This window comes from Neovison vison, chromosome 14 (genome assembly GCF_020171115.1).
Source record: "Neovison vison isolate M4711 chromosome 14, ASM_NN_V1, whole genome shotgun sequence".
NCBI lineage: Eukaryota > Metazoa > Chordata > Mammalia > Carnivora > Mustelidae > Neogale > Neogale vison.
The window spans coordinates 29,857,364-29,878,549 of record NC_058104.1 but is presented as its reverse complement, the minus strand read 5'-3'; the positions used below and the strand labels follow the sequence as shown (position 1 = coordinate 29,878,549).

Below are 21,186 nucleotides of genomic sequence, written 5' to 3'. Positions count from 1 at the left end.
GAGCCTGTAAGAGTAGAAGCTCTATTTTTTTTTTTTTTTTTTTCCCTAAGTGCCTAGAAAAACCTTTGGAGGGTTTTGACCAAGGAAGTGCTATGATCCTCTTTTAAAGTATTCCTCCAGCTGTTGAATGGAGATTGGCGTTGTCGGGAGACAAGAGGGGGACACAGGAGACCATCTGGGACGCTGGTCTAAGCGGGAGGGGATGGTGGCTTGGACCAGGGAGGTAGCAGAAGGGTTTCAGAGAAGTTACTCAGTGGGAAATAATGTAGGAGGCAGAGTCAACAGAAAGGGCTCATGGATTAGATATAAAGGACAGTGCTCTATTTTGGCAAGCTACTTAACCCTCTGAATGAGGATTTCCTCGTCAGTAGATTTCAGCCCCCCCCTCTCCTAGGGTGTTGTAGGGACAAAGAAATGAAGTATGTAATGTGCTTAGAATAGTGCTTGGCCCTTAGTGAGGGCTCAGTGGATTGTGGCATTGAACCTGGACGTGGGTAGAGGTGGAAAGCCAGCCAAGCAGTCAGGAGATGGAAGCAGACCGCTGCTACCCTGGGGCTCTCCTGGCAGAGCACAGAGCCCACGTGGCACCCCCACCTCACCTTTCCTCCAGAGAGCTCCTTGAGCTGCCAAAACCCATCCACCCAGGTGGTAAAACTTGGCTGGGTCTTAAACATTCATTTGGGGGTCTGGTGGCAGCCTTTAAAGACCAGTCCAGCTGCCAGGGCTCCTGCGAGCTTTATTCCGTTTGTGTGGCTGTGTAATGATTCTGGTGCCTTTGGATGGACCCTCCTTCCAGGCACCTCCCCAGGGGGGAAAGCATCAGGGGACTGGGGATTTGTCCAACCACATGTGTCCCTGCAGAGCCCTAGCTGGGAGTGTGAAAGGGGAGCCAGTGAAGGTCAGGTTCAGCTTTGCCTTTGGGTCTCCAAGCTGGCGAGAAGCAGCTGGGCTCAGCAGCCAGGGCCAGAGCCTGGTGGCTGTCAGATGAAGGCTGCCACATGGAAGAAATCAGAAACCAAGAATATCCTTTCCGGACAGCCCTTCTGTCCCTTGCCTTCTCTACTGCTCCAGCCCTGAGCCGCCAGTCAGTGGGGAGAAGGCTTAACCTTTAAAAGGCTAGGGACTGTGGGGCACCGGCTGGGTGTCCTTTCTCTCCCTACATCTTGGAGAAACTTTGTGAAAATAGCTTCGGCTTAGATGTCAGAGAACCAGGTCCGAAAGAGCTTGGCTGCTGAATCAACCCAAGCAGGACCTTTTCATCTTATGGAGCCTGCGTTTTCTGTCTTTTGGACACATCTAAGATCTACCTTGAGGTGGCTCATTCTGTCTCTAAAAATGACAGCAGACATATATGCATTAACTCATTTAATCTTCATAGCAGCACTGTGATGTAGGAATTACCATCATTTTATGATTGGGGAAACTGAGGCAGTGCTCGGAGGAGTAGTGTGCCCCAGGACCTGGGGTTAGGATTCAAAGTCAGGTGATGTGGGTCCAGAATCTGGGCTCTCAGTCACTGAGTTACACGGCCTCGAATATTTATCAGGCCCCTAATATGCTGAAGTGCAGTGCCTAGTTGCTGGAGAAATAGCAGAAAGGCAGAAATAATTAATCCTTCCTTGATACTGGCATGCTAGTTGGGTGAGACAAATCAATACCTAAGTAGTAATGAACTGTGGTGACGGGGGTTGGAGCATCCCTTTAAACTGGGCAATATAAGCTGAGAAAGGGCCAGCTGGGCAAAGATTGGGGAGAGGAACATTCTAGGCAGAGGAATTGGCAAGTACAAAGGCCCTGGGGCAGAGTGAGTAAAAAGGTGAAAGTGGCCAGAGCATAGTTAATGCAGGGAGTAAATTACACGTGAGATCAGAGCAATAAGTAGGGGTCATGGTAAGCTCAGATGACAAGTATTTAGTGAACACCTACTGTGTGCCTAAGACTGTTAGGCACTGGAGAAACTAGTGAACATGACAGATGTGGCTTCTGCCTTCACGAAGGAGTGAGATAATATGTGTGCGGGGATACTTAGCACATAGCAGATGCTCAGTGGGTGTAATTTTCTCTTTCCCTGCGTGTAAGTTGATGTGAAAACTGCTCCCCTGGGTTTCTGCCTAGCTCCCAGCCCCCACACTAAAGCAGGAAGTCGTTGGCTTGTAATGGCAATCATTTCTAGAGACTGCCTAGCCAAGGGCATTATTCGCCCACAAACAGGTGGGTGAAAGATCAGCGGAGTGGGCACAGGGGTTGGCCTTCCCACTCTGTGTGGTGCCCCCACACTGGCCAGGGGAGGCAGGGTCTTTGGGGGCTTAACCCATGGCCACTGTCTTTGTGATCCTGAGTTACAGAGCAGGCCCAGGAAGACTGTCCACTGGCTCAGGGCCAAAGTTGTTAACGTGTTTGCTTCTAGATTTTTTGAGAATTTTTTTTAAAGATTTTTATTCATTTATTTGAGAGGACGAGAGAGGGGGCACACGCACCAAAGGGGTGAGCAGCAGAGGAAGAAGCAGCCCCCCCCCACCCCGAGCAGGGAACCTGACACGGGGCTCAGTCCCCAGACCCTGGGATTATGACCTGAGAAGAAGACAGATGCTTAACTGACTGAGCCCCCCCAGGTGCTCTGGCTTTTAGGTTTTATCTTGCTTAATTTTATCGGGGATGGAGAAAGCAAAAGGACAGCCTTAAGGTTGATTCGTCTGTGAGATCCTCTTCCATTTTTATTCAAGGTCACCTTGGCCTCTCAGTGGTATCTTTGGTAAGGAAGAGCCAGTACGCTTCAGACATGCATGGACAGCTGTGTGAGAAAATAAGGGTCCCCAGCCTTACTACCAGAAGTTTCCCTAAAGCCTCTGTATGTCGCTAAGGCATTTGAGGCCTGGGGCAAATCGTCCTTTCCCAGGTTATTGAGCGTGACTCAGAAAAGAAGTCACAGAAGGGGTAATGGGAAGGGCAGGGACTCGGGGGTACATTCTCTTCTCACTCATAATAGAGGCACCTCCATTAAGGCTTAGTAAGTCCAGGCACAGCCCCAAGGACTCTCTCAGTTGATCCTCACAACAACTGAATGAGAGAGGTACCAGAGTTACACCCATTTTACAGAGGAGGAAACAAACTCAGCTGACTCGTCAGACGTTCCTGTGTTAGCCGAGGTCAGGAAAGGCTGCTGTCGCGCGGGTTGGCCGTGCTGGTTTGGGGTTTACCGCCATCAGAGCTCATCTCTTGCTCGTGCACTGGTGTCTGTGGGCCTTTCTCGAGTGGCCTCCCGTGCAGGGACTCAGCGAGCCAGGCCCTGTCCGGTTTGTGGCTCTGCCATCTTTTCGGGCCTTGGAAGGTTTCGCCCCAGCTGGTGGTTAGCAGAGGGAGAGAGGGGAGGATTGTGTGGGAAGTTTTAATAGGCTGGGTCTAGAAGTTGGGAATATCCCTTCCACTTCCACTCCGACCCTCTCGGCTACAACTCCCTGCGGGGGAGGCTGGCTTTATAGTCTGAGAAGAAAAGACTTTGGTGACCTCACAGCCACCTCTGCCGTAGCTACCCAAGGTGGCAAATAAAAGCCATCCTGGGCCCCGAACAAGCCTGGTCCACTGTCTCCCCGAGCCCCCGCTGCCCCTGAGTTCGCCGTGAGCGTCCCCAGCCTCGGGGACTTCCGCCTGACGAGAGCGGACCTCCTAGTGAATTCGCCACATAACCTTTAGGCTGTGAAGCACTGGACACCTGCTGACGTGGGCAAGTCGTCAGACCCGGGGCCCTCGGCTGGGCTGATGATGTCCCCCAGCGGCGTCCAGAAGCGTTCGTGGTTGTCACAACTCCAGGCGCGCTGTTGGCATGTAGTGGGTCGAGGTCAAGGATGTTGCTCACATCCCACAGTGCGTGGACCAGCCACCACCTCCACCCCACAGTGGCGACACCCCCGAGCTTGGGCAGTGGTCTCTGCTGGTCTCCGAGTCTGCGGAGAGGGTCGGCGAGGGGGTGCTGGCTCCGAGCCAGTCTGCCCCAGTCCTTCCCCAGTCCTGCCCCTCTCGGAGGCTTGTTGATTCTCCCGATGGCCTGTTCCCCTCTCTGCATTTCTAGCAGTTTTTCTTTGGCTGCCTGAGTGTGAAGAATTCAGAGGCAGAAACCCGAGGGAATCTGTGCTCATCTGTGCAGATTTTTCAAATGGCTTCCCAGCTTCCATAAGAATTTGGGCAGACAGAACCTGCCCGCTTGGCTCACGAACCCGTCTCCCCGGTGGTGTGACCTGGACAGATGGCCCGTAGCCTGGCTCCGTGGGAGAGGGGGTGGGGAGCCCGCTCAGGATGTTTATTTTTTTTATTTTTTATTTTTTTAAAGATTTTATTTATTTATTTTACAGAGAGAAATCACAAGTAGATGGAGAGGCAGGCGGAGAGAGAGAGAGGGAAGCAGGCTCCCTGCTGAGCAGAGAGCCTGATGCGGGGCTCGATCCTAGGACCCTGAGATCATGACCTGAGCTGAAGGCAGCGGCTTAACCCACTGAGCCACCCAGGCGCCCCCCGCTCAGGATGTTTAAATCTGATTTCTGCTCCTCCCCACCTTGTGGTGGGTGCCTGTCACCTGTGTATGGTGACACCGAGGGTTTATAAGGGAAAAAGGGGTTCTGGTGGCTTTTCAGTGTTGTTATGATAAAGAATATATATTTATACAAACATATATACATACGTATGAATATATGTGTGTATATAGTGCAACCACATAGGAGAGAGTAGACTAAAAAGTAAAAATCCCTAATTCTTCCTATGTAAAGGTAATCACTCCTCACAAGCCTTCACTCTAAGAACAGATACATTTCTCTGTGTGTGAAAATGTGCCCGTGTGTTCGTGTGTATGGGGGCAGGTATACAGGAGTGTGTGTTTGTGTGTGTGTGTATCTCTGTCCACTAGTGTTAGTGTCCAGAATAGATCTACTTTTATGCAGCTTGCTCTTTTCATACACTGGATCGGGGATATTTTTCCATGCTGGCATGTTTACACATACGCAGGCCAGGTGCTGTGGATACAATAGTGAGCAAATGAGACAACAATCGTGGTTTCAGCAGATGACTTCTTGAATGTGGGAAGTCAGGTAGTAAACAAAGCAAATAACTGTCTACAGTTCCGTGCTAAGGAGGAGACAGAGAATAGTGAAGGTTGGGGGAGGATGGCAGGTTTTTCTAAGGTGGCCAGGCCTCATGGAGAAGGTGACATTGGAGCCAAGATGGGAAGGAGGTCGGAGATGGGCCACGTGGAAGAGCATGTGCAAGAGCATCGCAGCCAAAAAGAGTATCAAGGGCCAGAGCTCTTAGGTGGGGGGGAGAGAGCGGGGAGGTCGGTGTGGCTGACGCGGAGTGCACATTCCCCCTCGTTATTTTTAATGACCACGTGATATTTCGTTAAGTCTAGGAGTTGAGGAATGTATTTAATTAGTCCCCTGTTGGTAACATTGGGATTCGTTCCAGAGGGGTTTTTTTTGCCCTTTAGGAACATTACTGGGGTGGGCACCCTCGGCATGTCTCCGTGGGTATGTTCAGTGTACCATGAGCTAAAAACACACCGGTGGGCCTTGCTTGGCTGAAGCATGTATGCTTGTCCATTTGGGTAGCTGTCGTCAAGAAGGGCAGTGCAGGGGCATCTGGGTGGCTCAGTTGGTTAAGCATCCAGCTCTTGGTTCTGGCTCAGGTCGTGATCTCAGGGTCCTGGGATCTAGCCCCACATTGGGCTTCCTGCTCAGCGGGGAGTCTGCTTGTCTCCCTTTCCCTCTGCTCTCTCTCTCTCTAAAATAAATAAAATAATTTTTAAAAAATCTGCAGTCCCCCTGAAAAAGTGACAATTTTTACTCTTGTATCTTCTTGCACTATGCGTTTGAAACAGATGACTTTGGCGAATTTTTTACACCTTTATGGCCCACAAAGGCCCCAACTCCTTTCCCCACCCAAAAAGGATTCTTGAAAGGCAGAAATAAACAGACTTTGAAGATTATGAAGTGTTGAACAACTATGAGATGTTAATTTTTACCTTTAAAAAGCATTTTAATTTTTAATTCTGTCTTGTATAATACTTAACATATATGGGGAAAAAATCACGGGCAGTCATTGACCCCCCACCCAAATTTGTCTTAGATTAGTTTTTCATCTCTCAGTTGGCCTAGGCAAAGCAGTTCCACATTGGTCCCTGGCTTCAAAAGCCCAGGGTGTGCAATTATTTTATTTTGAAATGAGTGAAAACGTGATAAATGAACTTGATCAAGATGTAAAATTTTTGCCTTTGAAAGATGTAGTTAAGGGGCGCCTCGGTGGCTCAGTGGGTTAAAGCCTCTGCCTTCGGCTTAGGGCATGATCCCAGGGTCCTGGGATCAAGCCCCACATCGGGCTCTCTGCTCAGCAGGGAGCCTGCTTCCTCCTCTCTCTCTCTACCTGCTTCTCGGCCTGCTTGTGATCTCTGTCTGTCAAATGAATAAATAAAATCTTAAAAAAAAAAAAAAAGAAAGAAAGATGTAGTAAAGAAAATAAAAGAACAAAGCACATCCCAAGAGAAATTTTTTGTAAAACATATCCAATGAAGAGCCTGTATCCAGAATATATAAAGAAATTGAGTAATTCAGGAACAAGATAAACAGTCTAGGATCCAGTAAAAAGTGGGCAAAGATTTGAACAGATGCACTTTGCAAGAAGACGCAACAGTGGCAAAGAAACACCTAAAAACATGCTGTACTTCATTAGTCATTAGAAATGCAAAGTAAAGGGGCACCTGGGTGGCTCAGCCCATTAAGCGCCTGTGCCTTCATCTCAGGTCATGATCCCAGGGTCCTGGGACCAAGCCCCGCATCGGGCTCCCTGCTCAGTGGGGAGCCTGCTTCTCCCTCTGCCTGCCGCTCCCTCTGCTAGTGTGCTCGCTTCTGAAGTTAGACACACATTGACCATACAAACCAGCGATGCTGCTGGAAGTAGAAGGGATTTACCCAAGAGACGTGAAAACAGGTGTCCAACAAGGTCTTGTACACCCATGTTCCTGACAGCATTATTTGTAATGGGCAAAAAACTGAAAACAGCCCCAATGCCCATTATTGACTGAATAAAGCCAGTGCCCATCTTGGATGAATAAACCAATTGTGATACATTGTATCTTCGAATCCTACTCAGCAATAAAAAAAGAACAAAATAGGAATACACATACAGACAGCTGAATTTCAGAAACAGTAAGCTAAATGAGTGCAAATGAGTCTATACTATATGATCCTATTTTTATGAAATTCTAGTGACAATGAAACTTGGCCCACAGGGGTCAGGGAAGAGGGTTTGTTTGTTTGTTTGTTTGTTTGTTTTCTAAGAGAGAACTTTTTTTAGGGAGAGAGAACTCTATCTTGATTGTAGTGGTAGTTAAATGATTTCCGTCAATCATCAGAATTCATCCAATTGTGTGCTTAAAATGGGTGGATTTTATTCTAGGAAAAAAAAATACTTCAGTAAACAAAACCAAGGGGAAATTTTTTTTTTCTTTAAATAAAACATGTGGATGTGATTTTATTTTGCATTTCTTGGATGACTCATGGTATAGGACATCTTTCATGGGCTTTACCTGTGGAAGGAGGAAGGCGTGGAAGGGACGGGCGTGCCCGGAGCAGGATCCAGTATGCTCATTGGTCCAAAGTAGACTTGAATCTTTTGTTTGCTGTTGCGGTCAGACGGAATATCAGGGTGCTGGACCCTTCCATTCAGGCCCAGGAGAGTGTTCTGGCCACATGTGGTCTGGTTATTGTGGTCATTGGGATAACCTGGCAGGACCCACCAGGCGCTGCTTGACATCTCTCCAGGTAGAGAAGCCTTGTTCATTCCTGTGTCCCCAATGGCTCACCAGGTTCTCTTCTGGTCTGGGATTCAACAACTCCATGACCAGTCTGTGGATGGGGTCACCACGCAGACCTAAAAACTGATATTTCTCTGGCATAAAGAAGCAGATTAAAAAGGGTGCCTTGCTGGCTCAGTCAGTAGAGCATGGGACTCTTAATCTCAGGGTCATGAGTTCAAGCCCCACATTGGGCCTAGAACCTACTTAAAAAACAAAACAAAACAGGTTAACAGCTATGAAAGTGAAACAGTTGAGTTTGTGTGTTCGTTTTTTACGATCTCAACATTTTATGGAAAACCTTTAAAAAAAATTGGAAGGATGATTCCGTCAGCACCCATATTCCCACCACCTAGATTTTACAATGAATATTTTGCTCTTTGCTTTACCACACATCTATCCATCCCTCTGTCTCTCAGTTCATATTTTTTTCAAGCATTTCAAGATCAGTTACAAACATTAGTCCCATTCATCTGTTTTTTAAAGCTGACTTTTTGTTGAAGTTTAGCGTAGAGAAAATCATTACATAGGCCTGATTGATGAAACCGTTGGCTGTTGGTGGTTAAGTCCGTCTCCCTCCCTTCTCCTCTCTCTGGAGGCTGGGGGTTGGAATGGGCTGAAAGGTCCAACCCTCTCATCACGCCTTGGTCTTTCTGGCAGCAGCTCCCATCCTGAAACTCTCTGGCGACCTCCGCCACCGACCATCTCATTAGTATACGGGAGGATACGCATCACTTGACGATTCCTTGGGACTTCGAAGCTCCTGGGACATGATCCCGGGACTAAGACCAAATATTATAACACGAGATGTTCTTATCACCCCATCACTTGGGAAATTACGAGAGTTTTAGGAGCTTTGTGTCAGAAAGTGGGGGCAGAGACCAAATATATATATTTACGTCACACCCATGGCTCTTCAGTTGTATATAGGCTGTGGCTTCTTTCTTCTACAATGGCAGAGGAGTTGGGTCAGAGACTCTAGGCCCTTGAAGCCTAAAATCTTTACTGTCTGGCTCTTCATGGTAAAAGTCTGCCTATCCTTATACTAAAGTAACACCTCTGGGCTTTCTTTATTCATTTTTATTTTTATAAATTTTATTTATTTGAGAGAGAGAGAGAGCATGAGGAGGAGGAGGGGAAGAGGGACAGGGAGGTGTTGGCTCCCCGCTGAGCGGGGAGCCCAGTGCAGGACTTGATCCCAGAAGCCTGGGATCATGACCTGAGCCAAAGGCTGACAGTTAATGGACTGAGCCAGCTAGGTGCCCCTATTCATTTTACTATTTGCTTTATTCTCTGTTATCTTGTATTTACTTGCCCAGGGAGGAATTGACTTACCTGACTGGGACCCTGGTAAGCTTTCCATCTGAAGGTCCACGGTCTTCTGCTGGATGGGATTAAGGTGTTCAGGGTCTCCCAGCCCTCCTCTTCTTGCTGGGACGTACATGCCCACGACGGAGAGCATTCTCTGTAGCTCCTTCCCTGAGCCTTCTGGTCAGGCCTGCCCATGCTCCGACAAAGCCTGCACTGTGTTTGGTCAGAGAAGTTTAATTCCAGGGAAACAAACACTAGGGTCAGGCCCCTTCCTACAATCTAGCTGAACTACCAGTCCTGCTGATAACGTTGTTCTGCAGCCAACACAGTGTACCTAACCTGACCCCATGAGACTTCCCGGGGAGCTTGTGAAAAACACTGGCATCCAGTCCCCTGCGCCCCAAACCTGTCAACAGAACCTCTTGGGCTGGGGTCTGGGAACTAGTATTTTTTTAAGAGCCTTCCCAGGGATTCACATGTCTGCGGTCTTTCTCCTTTGTTTTCCCAGTTGTTTCTCAGTTATTTCAGAGGACAGAGAGGGGGAAGATTTGGTTAATTATCCCCCGGAAGCTTCAACAGGTGTCTTGCAGCAGGCTCTGAAGCTGGTTTGTAGTATTTCCCCCTGAGCAATGCCAGCGTCTCTGAGACGAGTGTACAAGGATGGTTCTCTTTCAGACAGACAAATTTTGGTTGTTCGTGTAAAAACAAGCACATTACGTTATCGTCACACTTCTAAATGCTTCCTTCTAGACGGTGTGATTCAGATCTTAAAGTGATGCTTCAACCCATATGTCGTCTTGATAAACGCAGGCTCGGCATGGCTCAGTTTCCACACAGAGGAGTAAAGAAACGGCCCAGCCGTGGTCCAAGGGAATTTTAAAAGGGATTTTAATCTTTTTCTTTTTTTTTTTAAGATTTATTTTATTTAGAGAGAGGTGGGGGGAGGAAGAGCCGAGGGAGAGAGAGTCTCAAGCAGACTCTGCCCTTTCAGGCTCTAAAGGAGGGGAAATCACGACCTGAGCCGAAGCCAAGAGTCAGACACTTGACTCACCATGCCGCCCAGGTGCCCCAAGAGGAATTTCAGTCTTGACTCCTGGGTCTTGAGGAAGGAGGAAGAGACCTCATCCATAAGCCATGGCGACCTCTTGCACCTCTCTCCTCAAAGACCTCTTCCTCCTCTCCCCAGTTCATGATGGTGGATTAATGAAGGGGAACCCCAGGTCGCATGCTTTCCCCTGAAGGCAGCATTTCTCAGCCCCGTTGCCTGTGGACATTCGGGGCGGGTGGATTATTGTGAGGCTGTACCGTAGGATGGCAAGCAGCATCTCCTCTCCAGTGGTGACAATCCAAGTGGCTCCTACACCGTAAATTTTGGGAGCTGAATGGGGCCAGCCGAGAACCCCTGTGTTCAAGGAATCAAACAACTCACTTTAATCCGGTGGTAGTTCCTAAAGACCTGGCCACAAGAGGCCTCTCCTCTGGGCCTTGTGCTTTCAGTGGGGCAAGAGGACTGAAGGCAAGCCCAGCGAGTCGAGGTGACGTCCCAGCCCGTGCTCAGGGCTCTCTCCAGGCCCTCGTCAGGAAAGTGGGCCAGGATGGTGGTGTGTGAGCTCTAGACCCAAGAGATAATGATCGACTTCCTTGTGAATAGACACGTGGGTAAAATCATTTGGTGTCTTCGCGAATGCATGGAACGGGGGCTGACCCGTGATAAGTTCTATGCAAGTGTTAGGCACTAGTGTGACAGTTTTCATAGCACTAGTCTGGAGACAGAAGACAGCTTCTGTGTCTGCTGGCCAGCTGAAGAAGAGGCCATTCAGATGACGGAGGCAAACCTGACCCTGCTGGGCCCCGCGGAGACGATGGGACGGTCTCCAGTGTGGCCCCTTCGCGAGGGGTTTCCGAGGCTCAGTCTGACTCTTGACGCCTCTTGCCCTACAGGCCATCCTGGGGGGCTCCCTCCCCTTCTGACACATGTGCATGCAATGTATTTCTGCCCCAGGTCTTGTTTTTCTCATACAGCGGGGTCAGTGCAAGGGGGAATGGGTGAGACTTTTCTGAGACAAGAGACGGAAACGTATTGCTGGGCTCTGAGTGTCCTGTGCCGCGTGCCGGCTCTGTGACCTCGGGCGCTCAACCTCCAAACCACTGCAAGCCTCACATTCTCCGTCTGCAGCAGGATATAAATGGTACCTTCCCTAACAGGACTGTGGTGTGGATTGAGTGAAAAAATGTATATAAACTACTCTTCTCAGTGCCTAGCATACAGGACTCAGGATTTGGTATTGCTGGTTTTGGTTTTTGAGGTTTTGTTTTTTGTTTTTTGGTTTTTTTTTTTAGAGAGTGAGAGAGAGCATGTGTGTGTGCGCACATGAACAAGGGGGGAATGGTGGGGGAGGGGCAGGGGGACAGGGAAAGAGAGCATTTTTTTTTTTTTAAAGAGAGAATCTTAAGCAGACTCCTCACCCGGTGTAGAGCCCGATCTCATGACCCTGAGATCATGACCTGAGTCAAGGTCAAGCATCAGACCCTCAACCAACTGAGCCACCAGGGGCCCTAGTATTGTTGTTTTTTAATTACAATAATACTGTTACCTAAACTCTTTATTTTGACCGTTGGAAGGAAAAACATGGAGGAAAACGTTCTGTCCAAGCAGCTGCTATGAATCACAAAATGAAACCTCACTTTTTTTTTTTTTTTTTTTAAGATTTAATTTATTTATTTGTGAGAGAGACAGTGAGAGAGCATGAGAGGGGAGAAGGTCAGAGGGAGAAGCAGACTCCCCATGGAGCAGGGAGCCCGATGCGGGACTTGATCCTAGGACTCTGGGATCATGACCTGAGCTGAAGGCAGTCACTTAACCAACTGAGCCACCCAGGCGCCCAGATGAAACCTCACTCTTTGTGTGTGTGTGTGTGTGTGTGTATTTACTCCTGCATTACTTGCATTTGTTATAATAAGCATACATTAGTTTTGTAACTAAACATAATGTACAGAGAGCAAGGTAATAACTATCAAAAGTGATTATAAATTTCATCAGAAATAACATAATTGTGAGAAATCAGAGTATTGAGTGGGGAGAATTGCCCTCTGGATTATAAGATGGTATAAAACTACAATCATTAAAATATTATGGTGCTGATATAAAGACAGATTAATGCAAAAATGTCGCTCAAAAACAAATACTATTATGTGTAAAAATTTTAATAATTAACATACATCATAAAGTAACAGGGAAGTAATATTCAGGGACAATAGATAGCTATGGGATAAATAAATCTATTTAGAACATCCTCATATCATGTCACATTTCAGAATAAATTCTGGGGAGAAGTTAAATCAAATAAGAATATTGATCAGTTCTCACAGTCAGAAATGTGAAACCGCACTCTGAAGTCACAGATGAAACTTCTTAGAACCAAAGAAATGTTAGAGTTGAAGAGGGCCTTAAAACCTACATAAACCCACCCATTGTATAAATGGTAAACTGAGGCCCAGGCAGAGGTTGTGATTTATCTTGTTTTTAAGAAACACCTGAAACAGCATCTAGCTTTCAGAGAGAAGAAGAAAAAAGAGGGAGTGCTATAGGCTGAGAAAGTTTTGCAGAAGTTGAGACGAGAATGGGTACCATCTTTGCTGGGGTGTATCTGAGCTGGCTTCTGGAGAGGAGGCACAGGAGGAAGAGGGACAAGTACTTTGTTATGGTGCTTTTCTGAGGGTTGAGATAACTCTTGAAAATCCAGGTGAAGTGTGGGGATCCCTCCATGCTGAGGAATTAGGGAAGACTGGGAAACAGCTTTTTGCTGGCTTCATGCATTTTTTTTCCCCAGAAATGGACCAGTAGTGCAACTCAGTACCCAAGTGGGGCCTGTGATGAGATGGGGTTCTGACCATGACCTGGGGCACCCCTACACTGTGCCATCAGCCTCGAAGCTGCATGTGGGGGTATTACCTTGGAACCAAATATGCAAAATGGGGAGCTGTTGAGATTTTTTTTTTTTTCCTTTTAATTTGCAGTGTTTATGACACCCACATGCTAAGTCATCCAGCTTCCCTTCCAGACCGGCTGCCTTGGCAAACTAAATTAGCAACCAAAAGAGTTTAGCTCTTGCGGGGAAGGACAGATTCATTTTCCCAGCAAGTATCAACATGTGAAAGCCTCAGCTTGCCCCCGACTCACTCAGGGCACCGAAGCTTGGACCGGAGCAGTGGGCAGTCTCCCTCTGCACTGCCCTGGGCCTCCATCCCCTCAGCTGTAAAATGGGCCGGTGGTAGCAGCTGTCTTAGAGCGGTGGTTCTCAGTGGAGAAGGGTTAGGGGATGCTCCTATGGGATGCACAGTGATGTCTGGAGGTACCTTTGAGTTGTCACAGCTGGGGAGGGGACGGCTAGTGGCATTTTCCAGAGATGTTCCTAAACATCTTACACCACTCAGAACAGCCCCACAATCCAGAATGATCTGGTCCCAGATGCCAGTAGGACTCAAGGTGAGAAACCTGACCCTACAGCGTGGACAGGGAGATTTGGCAAGTTAACCCACATGACGTGCTTAGCCCCAGGCCATACATATATAGTAGGTGCTTTTTTTTTTTTTTTTAAGATTTTATTTATTTGACAGACAGATATCACAAGTAGGCAGACAGGAAGGCAGAGAGAGAGGAAGAAGCAGGTTCCCTGCTGAGCAGAGAGCCTGATGTGGAGCTGGATCCCAGAACCCTGGGATCATGACCTGAACCGAAGGTAGAGGCTTTAACCCACTGAGCCACCCAGGCGCCCCTATAGTAGGTGCTTAATAAAGCAGTGTTAGTCTCTGCGCTCCTTCAAAACCTGGTCCCTGAGCCCAGCGGGTGCCTCTCAGCATGCTTTGGTTTTGCCAAAGAGGTTTCCCTCACCTAAATTGGCATGGTGATTGGTGCCACAGAAATAGATTGGTCATTCTTTAGAGATAGTTGAGTCTGAAATTCCAGAAAGTGGAATATTCCAGGAGTACCCAAGCCCTGAGGATAGAGCTGGACATTGGTGGCTTGTCTCTCTGCACGGAGGGCCATCCTCTGAGACTGTCGCATCAGGGCAATTGAGATTTGTTGAGGCTAGGGAGGGAACACAGTGACCAGTAACCGAGCGCCTTGCTGGACGGGAAGGTTGCTCTACTCTGTAACCTTGCGGGGAGGGGCACTAAAGGGTTTTGTGTGAGCTCAGCTTCCGCTGACTGAATCCACTCCCCTTTGATGTTAAAAAAGGCTTCATATTTTTTTACTGTGTTTGATAGAGAACTTGTCACACCTCCTTTGACCCATTAACCAGAGCCCTGAGCTTTCTGACTGATTGAGTCATGACTATAAAAATAACTGATGATATGGTTGAGTATACTTTGGCTCTGTGAGTGAATACAGGGCTGTTTGCCCCTTCACCAAATCGCCCCGTTCTGCTGTACTTTTTAAACTTCGTGGGGTGCCCAGGTGGCTCAGTCAGCGAAGTGTCCAACTCTTGCTTTTGGCTCAGGTCGTGAGCTCAGGGTCCTGGGATGAAGCCCCAATTCGGGCCTCCTGCATGGTGGGGAGTCTGCTTGTCTCTCTCCCTCTACCCCTCCCCCTGGCTTGTGCTTTCTCTCTCAAATAAATAAATAAAATCTTGGGAAAAAATTAAATTAAAAAATTAATTACTGCAGAGGGGGAAATGAGATGACCAAGTGTATTTGGAGTATGTAGGTTCTCAGGGAAAACGTGGGGAGCCCTCTCCATGGGTTTCGTGCACGAATTCTGAACCTGTTCTGATGGTGGCAATGCCTTTGTGCTGCTCTCTGGGTTGTGTGGGTGTTGGGAAGCTGCTTCCAGATGACTAGGGTGCATGGTCCTGCAATGACACTATGACTGCAGTGGAAGGAGTTCCCCGTAACCACCAGTAGGGATATTTGGGGATGACTTGCGACAAAATTTCTAATTGTGATTGTCTCTAAGGAGGAGGACAGTAGGGATCTAGTGACAAAAAAAATTGGCTTCCTTCCCGGGGTATTTGCTGCAAATACTTCAAGTTGTATCACCAACTAGCTCAGTGACTTGGTTTCCTTATCTGTCAAATGGGGGGCTAAGGGCCTCTGGCGCTGTGTCTCTGAGCCCCTCTCCGGATTCTGTAGATATCCGGTCTTAATTCCCCATTTCTCCAGCAACATGCTCCCCGGAATTTACAGAGATGGCAAATCTTGACATTCTCCCAGGGGACTTTTATCATAGAAGTCATTAGTGTTATTCAGCTTTGACTTTATTATAATTTGAATTTCAAATGTTCGATTTTTAAGTCTGTGAAGATTGCCATAACTTTACCAAGTGAATTGCAAGTGCCGAAGCCTGCCAATTAACTCAGATGGTCACAACCGCAACTGCTTCCCATCGAAAGGCTGAATCACTGAGGAGCTCCTACCTTTCAAGGGCCAAGTGATTCACCACACCGAGTAACTTTGCAAGTGGGGAAAAGGAGCGTAGGATATTAGACTTCCTTTTAGTCTTCTTTCCCTTCTGGCGATTTAGATGTGGATTCTCTAATGACAACTTTTTTTTTCTTTTGTTTCCTTTCCAAAACGGTATGTGCTGTAAGAAGTGCAAACCATTCTTGCATAATACCAAACGCAGAAAGTTCCCTGTTTCCCCTCCCTAGAGAGAGCCATTCTTAACAGTTTGGTGAAATTCCTCCAGATAGTTTTCTATTCTATATATTAACTTTTTTTTTTTTAAACAAAAAAGAGATTGTGTTTACATATACTATTTTGCAACTTGCTTTTGTCTCCTAGCAATATGTCTTGGAGATTTTTCTATTTCATATATATATATATAGAGAGAGAGAGAGAGAGAGAGATCTATCTCGTTTGACAGCAACATTGGTTTACATGGTATTATTACATCAGAAACGATTTAATTAGTTTCCGCCAGTCTTCGTCTGGGTGCGTCCCAAAGCTGATCCTAAGACAATGACTTGGGTTCAAGTAGGCTACGAAGGAGGTGACCCCAGGAAGTACTGCTAAGAGAATGGAAAAGGGAGGCAAGCCAATTGGGGATATTTGATGAGTGGGTCACTGCAGCCTAGAAGATCCCCGAGATTGTCAAGTTCAGTGATTCACTAGAAGGACTCACAGACTTAGCTAAGCTATTACACTCATGGTTACAGTTTATTACAGAAAAAGGAAACAGACCAAGATCAGCAAAGGAAAGAGGCACAGAGGGCAGAGTGCAGGAGAGAACAGGTAATGAGTTTCCAGTTGCCCTCTCCCAGTGGAGTTGTGAGGACAGCACTTCATTGTCCCAGGAATGATGTGGGGAGACGCACTTGAAGGATTGCCATCTAGGGAGGTTCACACAAGCGTTGGCATCGGATATCGATCAGGCGATCTGTCCTGTAGGCATCCAAATGGCTGACTCCAGTCTCCAGCCCCTGCAGCAGTCAAACTGCTGTTGAGTGGCCCAAAGACTCCACCATAAGGCATAGCTGGTGTAGACTGGCGAGGGCTCGGGGTGCTTGAGAGCTGGGGGGATAGCCTCTAGGGTAGGCTGAGGGGGCAGACAGGGCACAGCCACAGGTACACTTCTTTGTGGACACTTTTTGTTATTTACATTTTTTATTCTCACAATGTTTTAGGGCAGGAGTTGGCAAACTTTTCCCTAAAGTGCCAGACGGAAAATAGTTTCAGCTTTGTGGGCCACACGGTCTCTTTTGCACCTATTCAACTCTGCTTCTGTAGTGTCATAGCAACCGTAGACATTGTGTTAATAAATGGGTTGGACTGAGTTCCAGTAAACTTTATTTACAAAACTCAGGTAGTGGACCAGATTTGGCTTAGAGGCTCTAATACCCAGGTATTATCCAATATCTAATATTCAGAGAATATCCTTGTATGTATATCTTTGTCCATTTGTGCAGATAATTCTATGGGATATTCCTAGAAATAGAATTGCTGGATCACAAGTTACAACATTTTTGAGTAGCCACTGTGAACCTCTCCTTAAAGTTGAACCAGCTTCCTCTTACACCAGCAATACATGGGAGAGCTTGAGATTTCCTTTCCTAAAACCTTTTTCCCAAGGGGAAAGTACACTCATCTCTGAGGATGTTTCTGCATTTTCATTTTTGAGCTTTGGAGAGGCATAAGAAGATAAAACATTTTACCCCCAAGGAAGAACACCAAAAAGAGCCTGGAATGGCCTCCTGCTAGGATCTTGCTTTACCAAGGCCCCCAGAGAAGGGGACTCCAGTAACTTATTTTCATTTAATTTGTTTTCAAACCTTATACTGCCCACTAGGCGTCGTTCAAAACAAACCTGAGTGTTACCTTTAAAAACAACAACAACAAAAAACTCAAGGGATGCCTGGGTGGCTCAGTCGGTTGTGTCTGCCTTCCACTCAGGTCATGATCCCAGGGTTCTGGGATGGAGCCCCACATCAGGCTCCCTGCTCAGTGGGGAGCCTGCTTCCCCCTCTACCTGCCGTTCTCCCTACTTGTGCCCTCTTTCTCTCTCTCTCTCTCTGACAAATGAATACATAAATAAAATCTTAAAAAAAAAAAAAAAACTTGGAATGCCTTAGAGAGCTCCTTAGTAATGTTGTTTATTAAGCGAAGATTCCTGTCCTAGTTTTCCCCTTCTACAAGGGATCTTCATGTAAACGTTCCCCTGTGCGTACCGAACACTTCACCAAGTTACAAAAACTATACAGGGTGCAATTTTTGTCGACGTTGCTGACAGGCACTGGATACCGGAGTGGTAGAGGGCTTGATTGGTACAGGCTAGTCTTGTTCACCCTGGGTCTTTTTGGTATTTAGACCATGGATGGGGTTTTGTTTTTGTTTTTCCACTTTTCTTTTCTCCCCCCCCCCCCATTAACCCCCTTCCCCATTTTTATCATTTAGAATTCTTGATGTGAGCCCCATGGGGGAGAATAGAGGCTCATTAGCATTCAAACTCTGTTTTTGGCTGCATATTTTAGCTGGTTTATTTGATAATCGGCTTCCCTCCTGGGATCCAGCCCGCTTTTGCTCGGCTCATGCTGGGTGAATCTGTGATATTTCCCATTCTGCAGTCCTTCATTTATAACACAGACGCAGCCTGCTTTCCCGTTAGCGAGATGGCATGCCCGGACTACCCACACGCAGATAAAGAATTAGGCAGAACTTGGCTGGGAAGATAAATCAAGCTAACCATCTCATTAGGCTTGAAAGACACAAATTAAACTTGCATCGGAATTAACAGAGAAGCCTTCCAAAGAGACACGCAGTACGACAAGGGGTAGAAGAAATCGCCATGGCTGTTTCTCTCAGGAACTTGCCTCCATTTCCTGGAACAGAGGAAACATAAAGCCTCTTTTATAAAAGGCTCCGCCAGACAGAAATTTGGGGTCAGAATCGCAGTATTACCTTCACTGAGTGCTTATCTAGGTACCATGTGCTGAGACATTACACAAATTGTCTCCTCAAAATCTTACAGTGACAGTTGAAGTAAAGTACTGGCAAGAGTCCTCTTTAACCCAGGAGGAAACTGAGTCTCAGGGAGATTCCTTCCCTTGTCTCAGGTCGCAGAGTTAGCCTCATGGTCACCGAGGATGTCTGGTGGCCCATGGCTTCACCTAGTGGCTCTTCTCCAGCACAAACTGGCTTTTCAGGGGACATTGGGCCCCATCTGGAGACATTTTGGATTGTGACAGCTGGTGAAGGGGGTGCTCATGGCATCGAGTGCATAGAGGCCTGAGGTGCCGCTCAGCATTGTGCCCAGGACAGCTCCTGTGACAAGGAACGTTCATGGTGGCCGCCATTGAGAAATCCCAGGTTAACTACTCAACCAGACTCAGTGATGGCTGACTGTCCCCGTAGAACTCCCCAGCTGTAGTGCTCTGTACACAGCATGGTAGGGCAACAGCCATGAGTTTAAAGTTGTCTGTTGTGGGGGACGCAGCTGTCTGGCAGCAGGAACAGTCATTGCAGAGGCCAGGAGGCGGGAACGTGCCTGGCGTGGTGAGGAACGGCCGACCATCTGGTATACCTGGAGCGAAGGGACTTGCAGGCGCATGAGATGAGGGAAGTGGGGCATTCTTACCATGAAAGGAATCAGATGATGTCCTAAAAGCAACGAGCCCAGTGTCTGCAGTTGAGGAACGAGTAGACTAACGACCTCTGTCTTGTTCCCGCCTCCCTGTTCCGTTTCTCTCCTTCTCTGACCTCCTCCCCGCCGCCCTCGTCCCTCTGGCTCCCCAGTGTTTGGCCACAACATGAAGAGCAGCAATGACTTCATCGGAAGGATTGTCATCGGCCAGTACTCTTCGGGCCCCTCCGAATCCAACCACTGGCGACGGATGCTGAACACTCACCGCACAGCCGTGGAGCAGTGGCACAGCCTGAGGTCCCGGGCCGAGTGTGACCGCGTGTCTCCTGCCTCGCTGGAGGTGACCTGAGGCCTGCAGCAAAAGCAGCTTTCATTTGTTTAAAAAAAAAAAAAAAAAAAAAGAAAGAAAATTTAAGACAGAGAAAACGTGTCACATGCCTATGACATCCACACAACACACACACACACACACACACTAAATCCTCTCAGAACTGAGAGGAAGCTGACTATTGAACACAAAATGGTTGCCCTCAATGAGCAAAGCCTGAGAACTTTCTGGAAACTCCATCTCTAGGTCATGAGCTGAGTGGGCTCTGCTGTGAGACTTACTGACAGTGCTTGCTACTGTTGATACCCCTCCCCCAAATGCACTTTAAACCCTCAGGCCAGAGAAAGGGCCTCCCCAAGGGTGCCAGACTCCATCGAGATGAAACTCTCCAGGAGCTTGGCCAGTGTGTGGGAGGCCTGACGCCCACACCCAAAAGGCACACCAGCCGATTGGGTGGCTTCTGAACAGGCTCCTCTTCCCTGGGGTTCTTCAAACCTGATACCTTTCCCCGAAAGTGTAAGTACTTTGTCTTCTCTTTAGTGGACGTGGTAGATCAGACTATTTGGAGAAACCAAATGGCCTCAAAAAATATTCCAGTATAAGAAACCTCCCTGGCTTGACTGAATTTGTCCTTGTGTTAGCTTATTCCTAAGAACCACCCTCCCCATGGGGAATGTTCTCATGTGTGTCCCTGTGTGTCCGCCCAGTGAGCAAGGTGGTCAGCAGGACCTCAGTCCTGAGCATTCCCTTCTCTCTGCCCCGCCCCCCAGTGAAATTTCACCTGATTTCCTCCTGTCTGTCAAGGCCCCACCTTCAGTAACAGCATGTGTGTATGTCAAGTAAATAGAATACGATAGAGCAAAAGTAACCTTTTTGGACTGATTCATGGTGATTGTGGCACATGGAAGACTTGCAAAAGCAGTTACCTGATTAAAATGGCCACCACACTCCCATCCGAAAGGACTCCTTCCTTGTCATACTCTGAGCATCTCTCTGTGTTTGTGTGTGAACCGAAGTCATTTTTCTCATGCTAAGGAATTAGTGCAGTTAGAATATATCTCTCCCTGTTGGATGCTTCTGTATCTTTCCCACAGCCTCTTGTCTGATATAACAGGGAGCTATTTATTGAAATTAAAGATTATTTATTTGTGCCATGCATTTGAGTATCTTTTCTTCCTGAACCTGGGGCATGAAGAGTGCAAGGTGTTTTGGTTACCACTGCTGCGTAACAAACCGTCCCAATGACTCAGAGCCCTGATACGGCTTGGAGGTCAAGGGGGATGGCAGGAGGGCTAGGTTAGGTTAAGTTTCTCACGAGAAATAGAGGGAAGCCATTTTCCTTTTCTACAGAATGACTTCCTTATCGTGGTTGTACAGAAGAGGATAAAAGAGGCGCCTGGGTGGCTCAGTGGGTTAAGCCTCTGCCTTTGGCTCAGGTCATGATCTCGGGGTGCTGGGATTGAGCCCTGTGTCAGGCTCTGCTCAGCGGGGAGCCTGCTTCCCCCTTTCTCTCTGCCTGCCTCTCTGCCACTTGTGATCTCAATCTGTCAAATAAACAAAATCTTTTTTAAAATTTTAAAAAAAGAAGAGGATAAAAGCATGAGAGAACAAAGAGAATGAGGGCATAGGAACATAGCA

The 21,186-nt window shown here is 47.5% G+C and overlaps 1 protein-coding gene across 5 annotated transcripts in view; it reads left to right on the top strand.

The window, feature by feature from the left end:
* SYT17 (synaptotagmin 17) overlaps positions 1–20,704 on the top strand; it is an 86,304-nt gene extending 65,600 nt beyond the window's left edge. For all 5 annotated transcript variants that reach the window (XM_044233033.1, XM_044233035.1, XM_044233036.1 and 2 more), the window contains one exon: positions 19,373–20,704. In XM_044233033.1, the coding sequence (XP_044088968.1) occupies positions 19,373–19,569 (197 nt within the window). In that variant the 3' untranslated portion in view covers positions 19,570–20,704. The remainder of the gene's footprint in view (positions 1–19,372) is intronic.
* Positions 20,705–21,186: the final 482 nt, after the last annotated feature.